At 50.8% G+C, this 21,374-nt stretch overlaps 7 protein-coding genes across 7 annotated transcripts; 4 read left to right on the plus strand and 3 right to left on the minus strand.

Annotated features, from left to right (window-relative positions):
* Positions 1 to 1,673: 1,673 nt before the first annotated feature.
* Positions 1,674 to 4,203, plus strand: GT037_002214 (uncharacterized protein; the record flags this gene model as incomplete). The annotated part of the gene is made up of 4 exons (XM_038927261.1): positions 1,674 to 2,424; positions 2,767 to 2,822; positions 3,003 to 3,133; positions 3,336 to 4,203. 4 exons carry the CDS (start codon positions 1,674 to 1,676, stop codon positions 4,201 to 4,203), a joined length of 1,806 nt encoding a protein of 601 aa, XP_038790553.1.
* Positions 4,204 to 4,550: 347 nt separating this feature from the next.
* On the minus strand, positions 4,551 to 5,247 carry GT037_002215 (upf0047-domain-containing protein; the record flags this gene model as incomplete). Its single annotated transcript, XM_038927262.1, has 2 exons — positions 4,551 to 4,980; positions 5,039 to 5,247. The coding sequence occupies 2 exons, from the start codon at positions 5,245 to 5,247 to the stop codon at positions 4,551 to 4,553; spliced, it is 639 nt and encodes a 212-aa protein (XP_038790554.1).
* A 1,321-nt stretch (positions 5,248 to 6,568) lies between these two features.
* Positions 6,569 to 7,398, minus strand: GT037_002216 (uncharacterized protein; the record flags this gene model as incomplete). Its single annotated transcript, XM_038927263.1, has 3 exons — positions 6,569 to 6,703; positions 6,787 to 6,954; positions 7,063 to 7,398. 3 exons carry the CDS (start codon positions 7,396 to 7,398, stop codon positions 6,569 to 6,571), a joined length of 639 nt encoding a protein of 212 aa, XP_038790555.1.
* A 602-nt stretch (positions 7,399 to 8,000) lies between these two features.
* GT037_002217 (alpha-acetolactate decarboxylase) lies at positions 8,001 to 8,630 on the plus strand (the record flags this gene model as incomplete). The annotated part of the gene is made up of 1 exon (XM_038927264.1): positions 8,001 to 8,630. The coding sequence occupies one exon, from the start codon at positions 8,001 to 8,003 to the stop codon at positions 8,628 to 8,630; it is 630 nt and encodes a 209-aa protein (XP_038790556.1).
* Positions 8,631 to 11,293: 2,663 nt separating this feature from the next.
* Positions 11,294 to 17,050, plus strand: GT037_002218 (uncharacterized protein; the record flags this gene model as incomplete). Its single annotated transcript, XM_038927265.1, has 10 exons — positions 11,294 to 11,522; positions 11,585 to 11,963; positions 12,534 to 12,556; positions 13,075 to 13,266; positions 13,318 to 13,494; positions 13,544 to 14,294; positions 14,342 to 14,527; positions 15,100 to 15,986; positions 16,051 to 16,248; positions 16,299 to 17,050. 10 exons carry the CDS (start codon positions 11,294 to 11,296, stop codon positions 17,048 to 17,050), a joined length of 3,774 nt encoding a protein of 1,257 aa, XP_038790557.1.
* A 311-nt stretch (positions 17,051 to 17,361) lies between these two features.
* GT037_002219 (glc8 protein) lies at positions 17,362 to 18,188 on the minus strand (the record flags this gene model as incomplete). The annotated part of the gene is made up of 2 exons (XM_038927266.1): positions 17,362 to 18,077; positions 18,131 to 18,188. 2 exons carry the CDS (start codon positions 18,186 to 18,188, stop codon positions 17,362 to 17,364), a joined length of 774 nt encoding a protein of 257 aa, XP_038790558.1.
* Positions 18,189 to 19,773: 1,585 nt separating this feature from the next.
* GT037_002220 (if4e-domain-containing protein) lies at positions 19,774 to 20,897 on the plus strand (the record flags this gene model as incomplete). The annotated part of the gene is made up of 2 exons (XM_038927267.1): positions 19,774 to 19,811; positions 19,865 to 20,897. The coding sequence occupies 2 exons, from the start codon at positions 19,774 to 19,776 to the stop codon at positions 20,895 to 20,897; spliced, it is 1,071 nt and encodes a 356-aa protein (XP_038790559.1).
* Positions 20,898 to 21,374: the final 477 nt, after the last annotated feature.

Below are 21,374 nucleotides of genomic sequence, written 5' to 3' on the forward strand. Positions count from 1 at the left end.
CGCGGGTGTACACAAACAAAAAAGAGAGAGATTACAGCTTCATTCCAGTGTCAGCATAGTTGTAATTCTCTTGACCCATGCATGAGTCACACGTATTGAACACGTTTACTCGGCTGCCTTCACTATGTCATTTGGTTGTACTCCATGCTTTGTAATATACAGATACTCAATTTCTTGCGCCATTGAAGGCGCATGCCTCGTCACTCTTCACAAAACCAACTGGCATACCAAAACACCACGCACGTGGGTATTCCATACCGAACCTTTGCATCAACCTTTGCAAATCATCTTCCGTTCCTGGAATTATGTTGACGAAAATGCGGTCAGTATCACAACGTGGTTCCGAATGCACTGCGCCTTCTTCGCCGCCTACCCGGAAATATGCTACCTCTCCCGCTGCTGGAGACTCAACCTCCATATCCTGCAGAGAGCCTACAAGTGAATCACGCACGATCTCTGCACACGTTGAACAACCTATACAGCGTATGGATGTGCACGCATGAAAACCTATCTTTTCCTTCTCATTCTTCTTCGTCTCTTGCATTACTCGCAGTGCTGTCTCGTTGTCCTTTAGGAATAAGGTTCCTGGACCAAGAAGTGTAGTACATAGTTTCCAACACCTCTCTTTGCTAGTGGGTGAGAATCCCAAACCAGGTGCTTCCGAATCATAGACGAAGAAGTTCTCGTCTGTGTGCCACCGGGGCTTGTCGTATTCGCGGGTTGGCGCGGTACAGCGGATTGTAAGCCAATATTCGTGAACTTTTGCCTCTATAAGGAAAGCTTGCAGCCAGGAGAGAAGAGGAAGGAGGTGAGAGATCATGGTGGAAGGGGAAGAAAACGTCAGATCTGCCCAGGCGTGAAAGGACGGTGGGAGGGTTGCTTCGTCTGGCTGGAGAAGAGGACCGCAGTATGTCCATGAAGAGGGATGGTTGATTGCCAGATGCGGTGTTGATGCATGGCCAGATGTAGGGGGAGCGCAGCTATTGGAAGGCACTTTGTCCCGCGCGAAGGCGGATGAATATGGTATGAAAGCGTGAGAACCGTACTGCAGGAGTGGATCGATACTCGGTATCAGGTTAAAGTCGCTCAATTCGAAGGATCCTTGTGTGGTCTCGGTCGACCCAGGTTCGTCTTCGTAAAATAACAACATGCCCGTTTTGTGAACCTGCTCCTGACGCGTTCAAGACGACTTTTCCTGAAGAGACGAGTTGACTTTGCTTAGGATGAAAGGGGATAAGTAAGGGGATTAACTATGCTGAGATTCGCAAACTAACAATTATGAGACATGTTCAATGCTTGGCTATGCGTATTTACGGCGCAGTGGTCGCGTAAGGCGTCTGATTAGGTGTTGATATTCAGGGCGCGATGAGAGTCGCGACATTGGGGGCTCTAACAAAGATGCAACACGAGTCAGGAAATAGTCCAACTACCGCCATCGTCGGTCGTGTATCTGGAATGAAGCAGACCGGTCGATATGTATAGGAGTATAGATGATTGTGGTTGAACCGTAGACGCGATCAAGGTGGGGCGGCCCGTCAACGTCCCGGCAACTTCGTCATACTTGACGCAGGTACCGACAGCTGCCCCAACATGGAGTCATCACACAGCACACGGCATAGAAAGCCACCTAGGATTGGAGGTTGAGCGGAACAGGAGGAAGGACTTTGAGCAACATGCTACGACGAACAATTCCACGGGCGACTGCGCGCTCGCCACAGTTACTGCGCAAGCCATACCGGCGCTGCTATGCAACAGAGCCCATCGCGCCCCCAGCCTCCTCCCAGTCGCGCATCGAGCGCTTCAATCGCCGCCTACCAAGATTCCTGCACAAGTACACCAATGCGCTCGGCAATGCGCCAGTCACCCACATAACGTCATTTCTCATCCTTCACGAACTCACGGCCATAATTCCCTTGTTCGGGCTCGCGGGCTATTTTCATTACACGCACTGGCTACCGCCGTGGTTCGCCGAAGGGGCTTGGATTGCTTCGGGAGTTGAGCGCTTTGGTCGCTACTTCAAGCGCAAGGGCTGGATACGTAGTGACGAAGCCCTAGAAGCTGAACGTGAAGTCGACGAGATCCAGAAAGATGACAAGCAGCGGAGATGGATGAAGGGTAGCGGTTTGCTGTCGGCATCAGACGATGACGGGATTGGCAGCGAGACAAAGAGATTGAGGAAAGTGGATCAGGCTTGGAATATCAGTGAAGGCGGTGTCAGACTCGTGGTCGAGTTTGCGACTGCTTACGCCATTGTCAAAATGTTCTTGATTCCAAGGATTGTGTTCAGCGTTTGGGCTACTCCGACCTTTGCAAGATGGACGGTTTCCCCATTTCTGAAGGCGTTTCGCGGCATGTTCAGGAAGAAGGGAAAGAGCACTGAAGCTGTCAAGGGAGGCGCTGCACCCAAGACTAATAGTGGAAAGAGTACGGGAGCTTGAACGGCCTTTTGCTTGCCATTAGATCTTTAGCAGGTCTCGGAGGTTTGTATTGTACATGTCTTTGTACATTCCGATTAGCTTGTCAAGTTAAACTACGTGGTAAGCATTTCTCGCCTCTCTAGTTGAATTTCAAAGTCACGACCATTCGTCCAACTTGCGGTGAAGTCTCTCTTTCCCTCAAACCCTAGCCCACACCATGTGTCTCCGTTTGTTCCACCCGCTGTCGGCTTTGCGGTTGTTTGTTCTCCTCGTCTCTCGTCTCTTTCCAGCCCAATACACCAACTAGCAACATGTGTTTCAGCAATGACGATTACAGCTACGAGTCCAGATTCGAGGTCTGCAATGGCCGACGCTATCACGCAGAAGACTATCACCCACGCTTTGGTATGTCCCGACGCCGCAAGTATGGTCTCGGCGGCTCATACTATCCTTCGCGCTACTATGTTGACCCTCCTAGAGGCCGCTACATAAGTAATGCGGTCATTCGTCCGAATTCTTACTCACAGTCTGGCGGCGGATATCCGCTGGGTGTCGTGCCTGGGGGATATTCACGCAGCGTTCCAGGCAGGTACTCTCAAACCATGGTCCCTCGAGGTCTTGCTGGAGGTGGCTACCCTGGCTACTCGTCTGGGTATGCAAATGGTACTGGATATCATATCGGGGCCCGCGATGTTTTGGGGGTCAATTCAGCGATAGTAAGTTGTTCACCTTCTTTCTTTGCTCCGATCGCGCTGCCTTGCGCCTTCCCTTTACCACACCGCTGCCTTACCCCGCTATCATTGGCTCGCATGACACCCTCAGTCGTGACTTGGCTTTGGTCTCAATTGCCGCAACCACTTCTTGTGCTTGATCTTGTTGTGTCGGACTTCGACCTTCACCTTGTCTCTTCTCTCGCAGTACCCCATTCTGGCTTTCACATCTACTCATCAAACTTGCAATATCGCAATCACCACCAGATATTCGCAAAGACTGGCTATCAATCATCATAATGGAAGCATACCCAAAGCCCCGCCACCAGTACATCTATAATCCCCGATACGGACAACGTGGCCTCCTCACCTATGCCAGCCAGGCCGCCAATGGCGCCGCACCCACCGGCGTCGTTGGAGGCGGCTTTGGCTACGGTGGGTTTGGAGGCGTTGGCGTTGGTATGGGTGTAGGATATGGGGTAGGTGCTTACCAACCTGCGCTATACAACGCCCGTCCCCTGTACCCTCAAACTTACGCCACCAACTACTACTCCCCGAATTACTCTTATCCTTCCTACGGAGGGGTCTATGGCTACTACAACTACAACTTGTATGGCTCGCTGTACCCACTTGCTAACTTCTATTACCCCTACCAGAGGACCTACTACAATACAGTACCCACTTATGGCTACACGGCGCACGTCTACCCACCCGGACCGACTACCACTACCACTACCACTACCTACCACGTGACGAACAGCCAGGCTCAAAACTATTCAACACCCATCACACAAACGGTCAGGGAGACGAGACCAGCATACGTCCACAGTCACGCGCAGCAAGGCCCCACACGCGAGGACATCCAGATGGAGAGTCGGAGGATTGCGACAGAGCGTGGCTCGTACGATCCGCGCAAGATTAGGCCAGCCGATGCACGCGACGACGATCCCTTCTGGTGTCGCGAAATCAACGGAGAGTGGCATCTCAGGTCATACTACCAGATCGAGAACGAGTGCCATCCCGGTCGGTGGATGATGGATGCTGATATCGGCTTCCTTGTTTTTCACCGCGCGTGATTGAAAATTCAACGGTCAGCTAGCGACGCTCTCAACAACGACACTGGAGGATTGACAACAGGGACGACACAGAATGATATGAGATACGGTGCCGATCACAGCGGGGAGAAACTGGGACAACAGGATCTACTGTTTTCATGATCTTGTTCATGTATATACAGGCCGACGACTCAAGGATGAACAGTCCATTACGATGTAGGGACTAGGATCATGCAGAACAGGCGTTAATACAAGTGTTTCCTTGGCGACTTGCAGAGGCGGCAATTTAGCTGCTGTTGGATGATGGACCACGGTATCAAAGTATCTTGATTAATATCCTGTGGTATCGGATTTCCGAACTCTCCAGCTCACATCTTTTCACCCTGAATCGTCGCAACAACCTTCCGTGTGTGCTTCGAGTCCCTGAACTCGAGGTACCAGATGCCTTGCCATGTGCCGGTATTCAATCTTCCATTTGTGATAGGAATTGTAACGCTCGCGCCAATCAATGCAGACTTCACATGCGCAGGCATATCGTCACTACCCTCTGCATCATGTAGGTACAGTCCCTGTCCCTTCTTGTCTTCTGGCACAATGCGATCCAGCGCCGTGCTCATATCCGCGCGCACATCCGAATCGTAGTTCTCATTCAGGGATAGCGCGCAAGAAGTGTGTTGAACGAATAAGTTGAGTAGGCCGGTCTTGTAGTTCTTAATCTCGGGGACTTCTTTCAGGATGTGGTCGGTTATGAGATAAGAGCCACGCGATCGGCTGGGAAGGGTGAGAGATTTCTGTGACCTGGAAAGTTTTAGCAACGGAGTGACGTCTGGGGAACGATAGGGGAATATGAAGATACCAAGACATGATTGGTGGTGAAGCACAAATATTCGGACTTGTGCAGACTATGCTTTTGCGCGGTTGTGGCGTTGGTACAAGGTAGTTTGCGAGACTGTTGTAGGGCGCCCAGAATATACCGACAAAGAGACCTGGAAATAGGGCGATTATGAAGATGAATACGATCAAAAACGTTGTCAGATGCGAGGTAGTCGAGTGTGGCTGCGGCATTGAATTGAACTAAGGTTTAGAGAGTCGATTGTCGCCGGATTATGTGGGGTGCTGTGACGTCAGAGGGTGATTTGTCTTGGTGGGGTTAGTACATGACAAGCTACATGGCATGCGCATTCTTTACTTTCATTAATATTTCTTGCAAACAATGTGCTCTTCCTCAGGATCAGAAGTGGCATTGATGTTTAGGGCTACGGCAATGTGGGCCTGTCAATAGAAAGAGCTGGACCAGCCATCATCGGAATCCCTCGGCCTGCTTCAACTTCCCCTGTTCTTTTCAGTCACTATTACATTGGGACTCAATTACCTCTGAGGAGCGGTTCATGCATTTTTGGTCGTAATTATAGCAGGACTGAGCATGTGCTCCATGTATGCAAATATGAGTTGACCTGCATAGCTGCTCGCGAGCCAAAACTGGGCCTTGTTTTGAGACTCTCCAAGCTCGCAACGTGTGTCTTGGAAGTTTTCGGTGGCTGCACAGGAAACAGAAGAAGAAACAAAATACAGTGTTAGATGTCAAAATCATCGGACGCTACTATAGTGATCTGCGGAGGCCATCATTTAATGAAGCTACGCTTTACGATGTTACTCATATGCTCGAGTCCCGAAAGCTACTGACTAATCACTTCACTGAAGGAAAATCCAATATAGCTCCTCCTGACTCGAATGAGATATGCTGTAATATCATGGGTCTTTTGTACAGCGAAGATCGACTACTAGCACTCTCCGGCTTTGCGCATTGCGTTTCGCAGCACAATCTCGGAAGACTGCTTAGCAGACCTGTGAGAGCAAGCAAGCGAGCTCAAGTAGTTCAACTTAGTTGGCGATTCCGTGTTGATTATGACAAGTAACTATACGATAGTACCTCATAACAAAGGAACAAAGGAGAGTAGGAAGATCATAAGGATTGCCTTTCACGTAGTTACAACATTGTCTCAATTCAACACATTCAACACATTCAACACTCGGTAAGCTAGATGAGGAATTGGCACTAAGGATGCGTATCACCAGCATTGGTCAATCTTCTTGCAGATCCTATGGCTCGGGTCTGGAGAACTTCGCATAGACAGACTCAATGATGTGCAATGTACGATTGCTCGACTCAATTCATTCAATCGGATCGAGTCCTGCACCCATTTTCTGTGCTGAAGTAGCGAGGCGCAGAAGGTCCCCCTAGTCTCTGTGAGCTCGAACACGATATCGCATGATGTTCCAGCGACTGGGCAAGACCACAGTTCTAACACGATAGATGACAGATTGAAAATTCTCCATTGCACTGTATATGTACACCATGTCCGAGCGCTCTTATGATTACAGTACTCTATCGCTGCGCGAGCGGCTCCTCCGTCACCTGTTGCGTCTCGCTAACTTCTGCAGCATCACCTTTAGGCCCAAGCGGGTATGATAGCTCGTGCTCGGGAGTGGCTTCAAGGAGCGGTCGGTGTTTCTCATGTGCCTGCAAAAATGTCAGCAATTGTCCACTCGTAGACTACGCGAGCACTGGGAGTTCAAGGTCACATAGTTGGAGAAGAAACTTACAAATGGCAGTCCGCAGTATGTGCACCAGCAGATCTGTGGCTTGTCTACGTTGATAAAGATCCTTGGGTGTCCGAGAGGTCCACCACCTCCGTCGCAAGACACTGTGCGGTCGTGAGTCCAGCGGACAGGCTGCTTGTGGATGAGCTCAATGGCGGCATATGGTCGAGGCTAAACAAGCTGTGTCAGCAGGTGCTCTCTCGCTGTGGTGTGTGTCGACTTGACTGCTCCACCCCAATGCTCCGGTCGTGTTCGATTGGGCGGATTGACAGGACATACCTGGTCCTCCATAATGCTCTGCTCGAACCTAGGCCCGCTCATGGCGACCTCCCTGGGATTCTGACTCCGCGACCAGATGCCCTTGTAGTTTGGCGCCTGTGTAACCCTCATCTTCTCGGCCTCCTCTGGAGACTCCTGCAGGACTTTGTCAAAAGAGCCCTCGGAAGAGGTGGGCATCGCATTGGTCTCGGAGACATTCGGCTTTGCATCGCGCTTGACGGGGTCGTTGGCGGGGACCTGGTTGCTGGTCGTTGCTGTCGACGTGTAGCGGGTGAAGGAGCGGGAGCTAGCCGCTGCACCGCGAGAGCGCAGGGCACGAAGGGCGACTGGGAGCATATCGGGCGAGGTGTTGGTGCAGACGGGCTGCGCAATTGCTTGGGAAAGATACCGCTTGGACACTGAAGTTGAGCTTCCAAGGGTTCGCGCTAGATTTACTTACATAAGCGCATGTGTTATTGGCCAAACCGATCCGCCTTCCCTTCACCTCCAATCTTCCCTGAACATCGACTCAAATGAATCATCCAAGGAGCCGCTTTGAATTGGGTTTCGAGGGCCCTTTTGGTCGCATATCAATCCTGCATCTACAATTCGTCAAGCTACAAAGAGAAAAATGCACTACATGTAGATTAAGAAGAGTGCTTCAGACTGCAACACGCAACGGGAACGCTAGACGCTTAGCGTTGGTGGACAGCTAATTCCCATGGCGCGGTTCTATCATGGATAGGCTAAGCGGTAAGTCTAACCCGCCATACCTATACAATAGGACAGGGCGTCCACGAGTGTCCAGACACTCTCTAGGAATGACGCCCACACGCTGATAGCCGAGTCGGAGATCGGCTCTCCGCTAACCCCGGACCCTAAACCCAACCTCCAGCTCCAGCACATTCGAGACGATATCAGATTCAACACAGATCACAGATTTCTCATCACTTCCCAATATGGTCGGTTCCATACCAAACGACATCTTCCAGTTCTCCACATACTCAGCCCTCAGCGCTGGCTTCAACCAAGGCCAACCACGGACCGCAGACTTGACTTCTCATGGCACCGATGGCATTGGTGTTTATGAAGATGGAAGCCTCATGATTTTGAAAGACCGACAAGCATATGCGCTCACCAAAGATGGCAAAGCAAACTCGGCGCCTATGAACGCACGCCTTCCTCTTGCATTGGTCACAGTTTACCAACCAAGTTTTCGCCTAAAGATTCCGTCTATATCGCTCGAAGGCTTCGACGACCTCGTCTCGTCTGACGATGTAGGTCCCGCAAAGGGTGTCAATACTCTCATGCCCTTCAAGATCGCTGGTCGTTTCGATTCGATAGATTTCGAAAATGGACCCAGCAGGAGTGCCATCGATGGTACTATATTTGGATTCGTGGTACCAGCTTGGATGAAAGCTATCAGTGGACCGAGGATCCACGCACATTTCTTGGATGCTAGCGAAGAGGTCGGGGGCAAGGTCACCGATTTTACCATGGCCGAAGAAGCGGTATTGAGTTTTGCCAAGTGCGGAAGGTTCCACCTCGGTTTCCCGCAAGGTGGAGAATGGGAGGAGATGAAGCTGTGATTGAAGATGCGTGAGCAGGTGCGTGAGTACCACGATCCGTTATCCATAGCCCCGCCATAGAATCTTGTATTCATCCAAGTGAATTGACCACCACCAGGGTATTCAGTTGAGTCTCACCATCCGTGTCATCATTCTTCTTCTCTACCTCCTTCGTTTTCTCCGTCGTTTCTTCCTCTCTCTCTCTCTCTCTCTCTCTCTCTCTCTCTCTCTCGGTTAGCAGCTCACTGAAACCGGCACAGATTATAATCTTCGAGATGTAGAGTTTGTTGGCTAGCTTCAGCCGCCAGTTGCTTGAATAATTGAATGGGTTATTGAGAGTTATGGCGAGGACCCCAGTCAAGACTGTTTTGATGAATCACAATGATTCGAAAGACTCGAGGGCGGCATCTCAAATCTCGGTTGCGTATCCATAATGGTAGATGGAGCGCTTGCGTAGATGTTATCCACGACGCTTCTTGTGTTGCTCCGTATCGGCCGTTGGGGAGTCTGCAGGGTAGAATTCGGCGAGCACCCAAGGAATGCTGAGACCATAACTATCTTCGAATTGTTGATGGGCGCGCAACCTCGTGCGAGACACCATGTCTGGACTGCGTACGGGCTGGCATTGATGATTGTACGTGTTATGTCAACGGAAATCGGGAGCAAGACGCGAAGAATGCGCGAGAAAACTACTACTACGAGGATACCAATTCTTAGAACAACAAGTTCCATATATCGAGTGAGTCATCATTCAACGAATTGTCATTTTGGCGTACATATTCAGTTAATAGAGGGTAGAACGACGTACGGTTCTTTCGGGAAGTTTAGGAGGTCGACATCATATTTGTCTCTCCACGAAAGCCCTTATGACGCGACAAAGCTGCTTGACAATGATGAAAATAATGAAAATCATCACGCCTGTGAGCGCGAACCGGATTAACTCGCTCCTGAGACTGCAGGAAACGTGATCGTTTAGTGTAGTGCGTTCAAGCATTCCCGCGTGACCGCAACGGCTCGTCAAATTAAGGTTGCTGTCTGAGAGTCTAAGACCTCGGGATCGACCCGCGCTAGCTCAGTTCCCTTGTTCCTTTTCTACTCTCTAATGCTTACACCTTTTGCATTTATCCTTTTCACTCTTCTTTGTTGTAAACTGCTTGTATGCATGCCTGCCCAATGGAATTACTGCTTACACCGCGTGCGATCGTTGCTGGCAGCTGTTGTGGAGGCCTAAGTCTTCGACTACGCGGGTCTTGTACGCGGGTCTTGTACGCAGGTCTACGGGCGTATTTCGCTTGCAAAGCTCTCGTAGACCGAAGTTTGACCTTTGCTGCGCCGCGGAGACTGCGTATACTGAGGGCAGACATACGCGTTGCTCGTGTGCGCTATGAGCGGTAACAGGACATGATTGATGATACCTGGTTGCGAAGAGAAGGTGTGAGATCCACACCAGTGATCCGCAATCCCGACTACGGTATCGATACACTTGGGGTATATACCCCTGAAACTCTCAGACAACTGTGTCGCCCCGTGCCTATGCGGCTAGGGTGTAAACCAACATAGGGTAGGTAGTGACCACACCTGGACCTGTCCTCTGTCTGGAAGGATTAGCTTTCGCCCTGTCCACACATAGCTCTGATTGGCTGATTACCTTGGATGGGCTATTTGTGAAAGGGAAACACGGCACTCAGCACTGCGCCTCAATGGTTACCGTCGCACCGCTTGCTCTTGCTCTCTTTGAATTTGCAGTACCGCCTCAAATACAACCGTCAAACTTTGCGTTATCTTAGCCCTACTTTCATGCCTTGGGCATCGTTTCTTACTTGGACTCGCTGTAGTTTCCGCAATTACGCACATCTAAAACCGCAAGCTACATTCCTTTTCCTGTCCAAGGCTCAGAGTTGACATCATACGCCATGACGAGAACATGCAGTCTTCGCCAATTTCTCTTCTGGTTTTTCGTTGGGTTCTGCCTTCTTATGATAATCGCAACAGAGGCCATTCTTCGTTATCGTCTTCAAGCCAGAAATTCCCATCCATTCACACGAATATCGAGGCCCCTCCAGAATCCCTTACCTAGCGCCATAAACTCGGTAACTTCAACGGCACCAGGAGCTTTCCGCAATCCAAAGACTCAATACCCATCGTTGTCTGCACCAGGTCCAAACTATGGGCTCACACACACGGAATGCCGCACCGAATTTCCTGGTCTTTTTGACGAACTGGATCGTTCGGTTGCGGTACGGAGAGACTTGGGAAACGTCAGCACTGCGGACATTGATTTGTCTTGGAAGGCATCCGGGGCAGTGCGGGTTATGATATACAACCACAAGGTGAACTTTATTCCTCGTTCTATTGGTTCACGATCAAGATACGGAAGCTAATCATGGTGTCTTCAGCTCTACATTATTGACTCAAAATTTGACGGAAAAGGCTACCAGCGACCACGCCTTCTCGCTACTCTGCACCAAATCAACCGTGCCCTAACTTCCTCACCCTTTCCCCTTCCACCGATAGAATTCTCCTTCCACGTAAACGACATAGCCGACGAATCTCACTCACACCATACTCTTTGGGCCTTTTCACGGCATGTCTCTCTTGACAGGGAGATGTGGGTGATGCCAGACTTTGGCTACTGGTCATGGCCGCTCGATCTGGTTGGTGAATATCAGCAGATACGCAGTGATATGCAGAGCAGCGAGATAGAATGGGAGAAGAAAGTACCAAAGGTACTCTGGCGAGGAGCTGTCAAGACAAACAAGGAAGTAAGAGGTGCGTTGATGAGAGTTACAGAAGGGAAGTCATGGGCAGATGTAGATCAAGTGATCTGGAAGAGTAGGACGGATGTGACAGCGGGAAGTGCTGCGTTGCCGATTGTGGACCACTGCAACTACCAGTTCCTTGTGCACACTGAAGGTAAGACAAACTTTTCTCGCTACATAGCATGATCATAACTAAATATCTCGACAATATCGCAGGACGCAGCTACTCAGGCAGAGGGAAATACCTTCTCAACTGCGCGTCGATCATGATAACACATAAAGCTGAATGGATTGAGCCTCATTCCCACCTCTATATTCCCACCGGACCGAACCAAAACGTTGTAGAAGTAGAGCGCGATTTCTCCGACCTCGAAGCAAAAGTACAAGAGCTCTTGCGGGATCCAGAGCGTGCGAAAACTATTGTAAAGAATAGTCTAGCAACGTTTCGGGATAGATATCTCACACCCACTGCAGAAGCATGTTATTGGAGGGAGCTCTTCTTATCGTGGGCAGATGTAAGTTTCCAGCCAGATCCTTGGGAAATTGATGAAGATGGGATTGAGAAGATAAGGGGAGTGCCTTTTGAGACATTTGTGTAAGTTGGATATACACATCATCCGTACAGAGTTTGAGGCTAAAGCGATTCATAGGATTCAAGCACTAGACTTGGACTGCTCCTGGTGGAAGAAGGCGACGCTTCAGTGTTAGATGTCAGACCAATTCTTATTTTGGGAAGCGATCAAGATACCTAGGTAAATAGGGTTGTTGAACAATACCTTAGTTTGATATACAATATCCTGCCGTAATCAGTTAGTTGTCTGGATATCTGTTATAGTCACGTATGAGGTATAATCATACGGTGGCCTATCTTATACCAAGGCTGACCTCTACAAAGTATGCAAGAAAGTGCATTGGTAGTCTTACAGACCCTTTTTGCTTGAAAAAGTGATGTGTATTGGTTAATTAAGTTGAGTAAAGATCAATTGGACGATTGTCGCTTCTCGTCTTTTGCGCGCAGCAATATCTGCAGAGAAGTGACGACTATAATGAAGATCTCAGAATCTCGAGTTCTCGCCTATTTCCTCATTCACCATGTGTCTACTGCACAACATCGAGTCAATCTGACGCGAACCTATTATCTATCTATATATGTTAACCAGCTTAGAGCCAAGAGCGTGCTGGATGTCTGTATGTAAACAGCCATAGATCGTACTCTATTTTGAATGTATTAGTATTTTGGATGTAACCGATGTAGCCATGCGCGCTTTTCCCAGGTATTAGGATAAACTGCCTTTACGAGAATAGTGAAGTACTGCGGGTACTTTCTCGGCATTCTGAACAAGATGGAAGATTTCTACTTCCTAGCGTCTTGCATCATTCAAGCTTGTCGACCTTTGACGGGGTATAATACGCCCAGAAAAACTCTGCCCTGCGAACGTTGGGAAGTGGTAGGTGAACTGGGGTTTACAGACCACACCAAGCCTGTTCGCTTAACTTGGCACCAATGGCCTCATCGCTGCATCGCATCACGACATACGTCCCTTACCATTCTCAACGCTTTCAGAGGGGCACCTACCCACTTTTGATAAGTTCATTGTACGCAACATGGGTCTACTGACAGGGAAGGCATGAATGGCGATTCATGCATTAGTGTAGAATGCCAAAGGCAGAGTACCTATATAAGACGAGCATGTGGTGAGATACAGATATAGGCGCAGTACGTCGCCGTGTTTACAACATGTCATCTGAACCCACTGAGCAGGACATCTATCATGCGGACCGAGATGCATCAAAGCGAGTCTCCAGGTTCACGCGATGGTATAGAAGCCCGTTATTCAATGTCATCGTTGTGGGTATGATCAGCTTTACACAACCAGGTATATGGAACGCTCTCAACAGTATGTTTTTGTTCGCCCTCTTAACATTTTGACCAAGTCTAATTGCTACAGACGTTGGTGCAGGTGGTCAGCAAGAGCCGTATCTGGTTAATGGTGCCAATTCTCTGACATTCGGGATAATGGTCTTTGGTTGCTCTCTCTTCGCCATACTTGCCAACAAGTTCGGCTTGAAGAGTATACTTCTTCTAGGGACTCTCGGGTACGCACCCTACTCTGCGTCGCTATACGGTATGTATTGAGAGGCCTCAAGGAGATGTGGAGTATACTAACATTGTAGTGAACAACCGCTACGGAGTGGAATGGTTCGTACTGCTTGGTGGTGCAACATGCGGCATCGCAGCGTCCGCACTCTGGGCTTCGGAGGGCGCTATCGCGCTAGGTTACGCCGACGTACACAACCGAGGGAAGTTCACCGGCATCTGGCTGGGCTTGCGAGAGCTCGGCCAGCTCATCGGTTCCTCGATACAGCTCTCTCTCAATTACAAGAGTGGAGAGCGTGGAAAAGTAGGGTACACGACCTACATTGTCTTGATTGCACTCCAATGTCTCGGCCTTCCACTAGCCCTCCTTGTGTCGCCACCTCATAAAGTTTATCATCGCGACGGTCGCAAAGTCCCGGACCCGACGAAGAACAAAGCTGTTCTGAAAGAGGTGCAAAGATGGTGGGCACTACTTCGTGATAGGCGTTTCTTCTTACTTGTACCTGTCATGATCGGATTCAACTGGAATAACACGTACCAAGGCATTTATCTTACCAAGTACTTCTCAGTCCGTGCGAGGACGTTAGGGTCCTTGACTTCCGGTGTTGCAGCGACATTCGCCAACATCTTCTGGGGCTGGTTCTACGATACCAAGTTCGTAAGCCGACCGACGCTCGCGAAGGTTACGTGGGGCATCTTCTCATTGCTCATGCTGGGCCTGTTTGGCTGGCAAGTCGCCAACGAGAAAATGTATGCCGGCTCAAAGGTGACACTCGACTGGGATCTCTCAGGCTTTGGACGTGGGTTCGCTGTCAATGTACTCTTTCGGTAAGTTCGTATGCATCATAAACATAACGAAGGCTGATCATGTACAGCTTTATGAATGAGTCCCATTACATGTTCGTCTATTGGATTCTGGGAGCTTTCTTCGACGACATTGAAACTCTAACTCTTGCGGTCGGCTTATTACGCTCGTTCGAGTCGGTTGGATCCTGCTTGGCTTTTGGTATCGGGGCCGCTAAGATCGAGCCCATGGCAAATCTCATCGTTGCTTTCGTGATGTTCGCCATCACGATCCCATCGACGTTTGCAGCGACGTTTCTTGTTCCTGAGAGACCCATAGATGAACGTATGAGCGACCATGGCCTCGTGGAGGCGGCAGATAGTCGGTTTGCTGACGAAGCGGTGATGGACGTAGCAAAGAAAAACAACGCGTAGCACTATGTACGGGGATTAGAATAGTGTCAAATGGAATGGACCAGATCCGCCGGGTTGCTGTGCGATACTGCTAATTCTCGGTGATAACGCAACCAAATTCAGTAGTAGAAGCACGACTTATGTTCATGTAAGCGGGAAGTATGGTGCTGGTACTCTCATAGAAGCGCACGGTAGGATGTTGGTGACGTGATGTTTGTGACGATGAACTATCGATTTGGTTCCGAGGTTGGTAGCGTGTGATAGCTGCGGCGAGAGGCCTCGGAGGCTTTCCACTTTGGGATAGCTCCGCCTCATCTGTGGCGCTGGTAGCTCCAGCCAGCTGCCTGTACCACAACAACACAGCCTCGCTCCCGACCGTCATCTTATATACTCCTGTCACTCCGTCTTGAGCTTCATCCGTACTACACAAATCTAGGAAGATGACGCGGAACCCACCGAGCCTTCGCAAAGCGGCTTCAAACGCTGACCTGTACGCGGACCCGTCACCGCCCCGCCCACTCCGACATTCGTCCTCGACAACACTTGGACGCGCTCATACGACTGCATCGTTGCCACATCGACAGCAGCTGGACCGAGCTGCAGAAAGAGGATGGAGGAGTCAGGTTGTTTCTGACTACCGTAACCGTCACAGCATCGCCGCAACCTACCCCGATCTCATTGACGTTGACGACCAAGACTACCCGGCGCCGTCGACACACCAGAACCCGCCGCCTGTTCCGCCCAAGATACCAGAAGTGCCAGTTGAGCAAGCTGAACCGAAGGTTGAGATGTCCAAGCCGACACCTTCGCACTGCTGGATTCCCGTTCCCGCTCGATCGAAGGAGGATCCAGCGCGCTACACGAAGCCCTTTACCGACTACATGACACGCAACCCCACCATCTTCCACGCCGTCGATGCCGTCGCTCAGGACCTCGACAAGGACGGATACAAGAAGTTGTCAGAGCGCGATTCATGGGAGCTGAAGGCGGGAGGCAAATACTATGTCGAGCGAAATGGAAGTTCACTCATCGCATTTGCTATTGGAGACAAGTACGCGTCCGGCAATGGAGCTGCTATTCTGGCCGGACATATAGACGCCCTCACAGCGAAGCTGAAGCCCATCTCCAAGCTTCGCAACAAGTCGGGATATGTACAGCTAGGTGTCGCGCCTTATGCTGGCGCGCTAAGCGATACCTGGTGGGATCGCGATCTGGGTATCGGTGGAAGAGTTCTCGTCAAGGAGAATGGAAAGATTGTCACCAAGCTTGTTAAGCTTGACTGGCCGATCGCAAGAATCCCGACGCTGGCTCCCCACTTCGGTGGTAAGTTGTGACTGTTCAAGATACACATGAGATATATACTGACTTTGCATCTTCACTTCTACAGCTGCCGCGAATGGCCCCTTCAATAAGGAAACGCAAATGGTACCTATCATGGGTTTGGATAACAGCGATTTGGGTAGCTCATCAAACAACGAGGCGGGAGACTCCAAAGCCGGTGTATTGGGCGGAGAGGGCGCCTTTACTGCTACTCAGCCTGAGAGGCTTGTAAAGGTCATCACAAGCGAACTCGGAATCACTGACTGTAAGTGTTATCACCTTCAGATCGTCTAAGACAACACTGACGCGTAACAGATTCATCCATTATCAACTGGGAGCTCGAGCTCTTCGACACACAACCCGCACAAACCGGTGGCCTTGACCGCGAGTTCATCTTTGCCGGCCGAATCGACGACAAGCTTTGCTCTTGGGCCGCAATCCAAGCTCTCCTCAACTCCAGCGCATCTCTTTCAACCTCATCCCAGATCCGCATGGTTGCAGTCTTCGACGACGAAGAAGTCGGCTCGCTACTCCGACAAGGTGCTCACGGCAACTTCCTCCCTAGTGTCATGGAGCGCATCGTTGAAGAATTTGCTTCCAACGGAAAGACAAGCAGCGCATTGAGCAGGACATATGCAAACTCCTTCCTTGTCTCGAGCGACGTCATCCACGCTGTGAACCCCAACTTCCTTAACGCGTACCTTGAAAACCACTCTCCGCGTCTCAACGTCGGTCCCGCCATCTCTGCGGATTCAAATGCACACATGACGACTGACGCCGTCTCTACTGCTATCTTGCAGCGCTGCGTAGACCGCGATATCGGCGTTCGCAAAGTCGACCCTAAACTCCAGGTCTTCCAGATTCGGAATGACAGTAGAAGTGGAGGTACAGTAGGACCGATGCTGAGCTCTGCGACGGGTATTAGGGCAGTAGACTGCGGCATCCCGCAGTTAAGTATGCACTCCATCAGGGCAACTACAGGAAGTCTGGATCCTGGTCTTGGTGTGTTTGCCTTCCAGAGTTTCTTGGAAAACTTTGAGTCTGTCGATAAGGAATTCAGGGAATAGGATCTTGATCAATTTTGATAGCATGTTATGGTTCATCACTCTTCGCGTTTCATCATGCAAAGCAATCTTCAAATCTCTTCACGTCGAATAAATCAAAACATCATTCATTGCACATACTACGAATCGAAGCATTACAGTACTCCGCGGCCTTTACCATGGCGCCGTAAATCCGATAACTCCACCTTGATGCCGCCAAAATCAATTCGTGCAAGACCGCTGGGCGGCACTAGTTCATCCTTCTTAAAACAGCCTTAGCAACCACTACTGTACGTAGAAACAAGCTGAGCAAAGTCAGAGCAGGTAACGTATACCTATTGGCCGTTGGACCGTGTCGGCATCTCTTCGTCCTCGTCGTCTTCTGGGTGGCCGAGCAGATCCTTGACGTTCTTCATCTCGTAGTGCTTCTTACGTAGCTCCTCAAATTTGCGATGCTTCTCCCTCTCTTCCTGCGAGGCATTGGGGAGAAGCTCGCCATGGTAGCCTTCATCTGTGTCCATACCCTCTTCGACCATAACCCTCTTCTCGCTCTCCGGGGTCTGAGAGTGGCGCGCTTGCAGCTCTGGCTGTCCTAAGTCAAACTCGGGTATGTCGTCAATCTTAGGCTTTCGTTTTGGCTTATCAAGCTCGTCCACCTTGAGCTCTTCGGCGTTCAGCATCTCTACCTCGTCCTCGTCCTCTGTGGGGTCGTACTGCTTGGCGTATGGTGTCTTGGGCTCATCGATCTTCATGGTGCTATCGCGGTTCTGCTCGTTCAGGTAAAGGTTGGCCTCGTCCCACTTGAGCTGCGGGCTATTCTCATCCGCGGGGTCAATGCCCGATTGGCGCCGTGAACCCATGCCGCGCGGGTTTGACGAGGATCTCCGGTGGGCGCCGGCATTTCGCAGTGTGTTCTCCAGCACGATGTCCTTCTCTGACTTTTCGCGACCCAGCTGCGGCCGCTCGGCTACTGGGCTTACGGCTGGTGGGAGCTCGCTCGTGGGGGAGGTTTGTGAGTCGGAGCGGTACGAGTTGGAATTCTTGAGGATACCTGGCTTTGTTAGCTATGCGTGCACCACATAGCGGGGTATGGTGTGATCCCACCCTTAGGTCGCTCAGGATGCGAGCTCGGCGAATGCAGCTGAGGTGATTGCGCAGTCATCTTGGTGGTATTGGAGTGGTAATGAGGCGGTTGGGGGGTTCGTATGTGGGAAGGCAGAGAGGGAGACGAGCAAGCTTTGTACGGTGGTGGGCGACAGGTGAGGCGACGGCGTTAGTTTAGGACGGCTAGGAAAGCAATGCGCGTGGTGGGGTGCGTTGTCCTGTGAACGGACACAAGTATGACGTAGACGGCAGGTACCTTTCGCACCCCGCACGCGCTTCTGATTCACATGCAGATGCGCCCTCCAATCCCGCCCATTAAAGAGAGGCTGCCGCGGCTGTCTTAATACCCTTGATGTTGCTTCAATAAATTGGCGTATCATGGTTTGCGCATGTACCCCGGTGCAAAGCTTTTGGAGCAACGCACACGAGAAGACAACATCTGACATGCTAATATGCGCCGTCTACAAAGTACATTTACGACTCTATTGCGTTCATTGCTCTCCCAAGTAGACCAATCGGCTCCTTCGGCACCTAGCGGCTATGGAAGCTGTCTGTTACGCGATGGGTGGATGGATGGTTTGCCAATCTCGGCCAAGACTCTCTCCAGCGTTGTCTATTGTTAGATGGCCTTTTCATGACACGATGCGCTAGGGCGCTACTCGTGCCACAAAACATCTGAAGTCGCGAGATACAAGGTGCTGAGGTACACGGTGAGACCATAGTGTAAGCCAGTGCCCAACCTTAGCAACGATTACCTGGGGCCAATTCACCGCCTGCAAAGACCTACTGCTGTTGGGCCATCAATTAGCGGAGCTTTCAAAGATGCTTGATCAACGCGTGGCACAATAGTGGGCTTCAGACTTTGCCTTAGAGCTTCAAGCTCAACCAAGAAATCGCAAAGCCGCGATAGTGTACATCTGGCTGAGACTCAGACTACCAGAAGTGGTCCATAGGACCTAGTCATCCCAAGCCGCGACGTGCGAAAGAAAAAAATCATAGCAGCGCACATACAAGAAGAGACTGAGACAGCTTGCAGCCTCAACGCGTCGCGCGCGTGACAAAATAATGTCCCTGCTTTCAGGTCATCACCGCATCATGGAAGCCGCCGAAGCGGCCCTCGTGATGATGGTTTTAGAAGAGGTTGGCTCGTTCTGGGCCAGTTATCCGAGTTGCCAGCTGAGTAGGATGTGTCGAGCTGGCAAATGATACGAGTCAAAGGCCGGTGTTGAAGAAAAGAAGAAGACGGACGCGCCGGCGAAGAAGAGATTATCGAGCTCGGTAGATGACTAAGCCACATCCTTGCCGCGGAAGGCGCGCGCCTGAGCTGCAAGTGCCAACCTCTCAAACGTTTTCTCAGAACGCACCACTATCCGCCATTGCACACGATCCATCCCACCACGCTCGACAATCACATACACTCCGCCTTCGCCACATCTTCCCGCAATATCGTACCGACAACACGTGACAGATCTCCCTCTTGCAACACACAACCATTACCGCAAACTACACCCCGCATATCTTTCGACGCACATTGTTCGCTAGCCCGCCAGCTCCTCTGCTGCTTGTTCGCTCGTTACTCCCACCAAGTGTTGGATACTTAACTTTCTTGCCTTGTATTATATACTCATTTGTTATTGCTGCCAATGGATAACAGGGAGAATCTGTGGACTAGGCGCTCCAAGTATGCTATTGCGTCCCCGCATCCTTGCTCTCTCGACTGACAGCCACCAACAGCACCAGCAAGCTCTCCCTCTCCATGTCACATTCCGAAAACAGCAGCGAAAAGTCCGAGCCGCACCAACGTACCGTCTCTGCCACTAAACGCTTTGGTGGCGATTCGTCCCACGGTGGTCGAAACCCTTTCAACGCCATATCGCCCTTGACACCGGGTGGCTTAGCATCGCCCACTACCGGGGGCTCCTCTGCGTTTGGGCTGGGCTCGGGCGCATTCGCTTCCTTTGGGTCGGCTGCTAAGACGCCCAAGACGCCTGGCACTGCTTTTGACTTCAAAGCGGCCGCCATGTCATCTCCTTCGCCCGCGACACCCTCGGACAAAAAAGAAAAGCCTGTGAGCAAGGTGGTCAACAGCATACGCAAGGAATCAATATCTACGGCCTCGATACCGGAAAACCCATCGACTCCATCTGCGCCGCTGGATTTCAATGCGCCATGGCCGCTCAAGTACACTTGGGCAGTATGGTACCGCCCACCTACGGCCAAGAACGTCGATTACGAGAAATCAATCGTGCCTCTCTGTAAATTCAGTACAGCGCAAGAGTTCTGGAAAGTCTTCTCGCACCTGAAGCGTCCCTCGAGTCTACCCTCCGTCTCAGATTACCACGTGTTCAAGCAAGGCATACGGCCGGTATGGGAGGACGACGAGAACAAGCGGGGTGGGAAGTGGATTATGCGTCTGAAAAAGGGCGTAGCGGACCGCTACTGGGAGGACCTTTTATTAGCACTTGTCGGCGATCAATTCCTGGATGCTGGTGAGGAGTTTTGCGGCTTTGTTCTAAGCGTTCGAAGTGGCGAGGATGTTTTCAGCATCTGGACGAAGAGCGATGGTGTAAAAAATGTCAAGATACGAGACACGATCAGGCGGGTCCTCAAATTGCCGGAAGGGACCAATATCGTATGGCGGAGTCACGACGATAGTATCGCTCAGAGATCGGCCATCGACCAGGCTCGCCACGAAAAGAGTCAGCACGAAAAGCGGAGGGTAGTCTCTACAGATGAGTCACGGGAGAAATCGACAGGGGGCTCTTAGGGGAAGCTCAGTTCAGCGACGGTCTGCAGGCCAAACTCTTCTTGGTCGCAAGATCAGCCGTTTATTCCCTGGACACTCTGCGGTTGTTCATCATCTGCCTCCGTCATCATAGGCGCAGACCACATAAGCTGGAGAGCGCAAACGGAGTACGATTCCAACAAGTCGATTCTTGGCCTCTGACCGAACACAATGCCGATCCGAGCTGTACTGGGTGTGTGTCGCAGAGGCGGCTTCTTCGCAAAGTCGACCGCCAAGATGATGGGTGCTTGCTATCCAGCACCGTCTACAAGAGATACTACTCGCTTCTGTTACTGACTGAAGCGCACAATAGTCCAGCGACTAATCGGGGCCGTCGTTGTTGGAACACTGATTAACATGAAAGTGTCGACGTACATTACTCAGGTTATAACCACAAGTATGGCGCAGCACATTGTCTTAGCGTTATCTCTGTTCTTTGTACTTTTACATAGCGAAGCG

Source organism: Alternaria burnsii (genome assembly GCF_013036055.1).
Source record: "Alternaria burnsii strain CBS107.38 chromosome Unknown 750, whole genome shotgun sequence".
Lineage (NCBI taxonomy): Eukaryota > Fungi > Ascomycota > Dothideomycetes > Pleosporales > Pleosporaceae > Alternaria > Alternaria burnsii.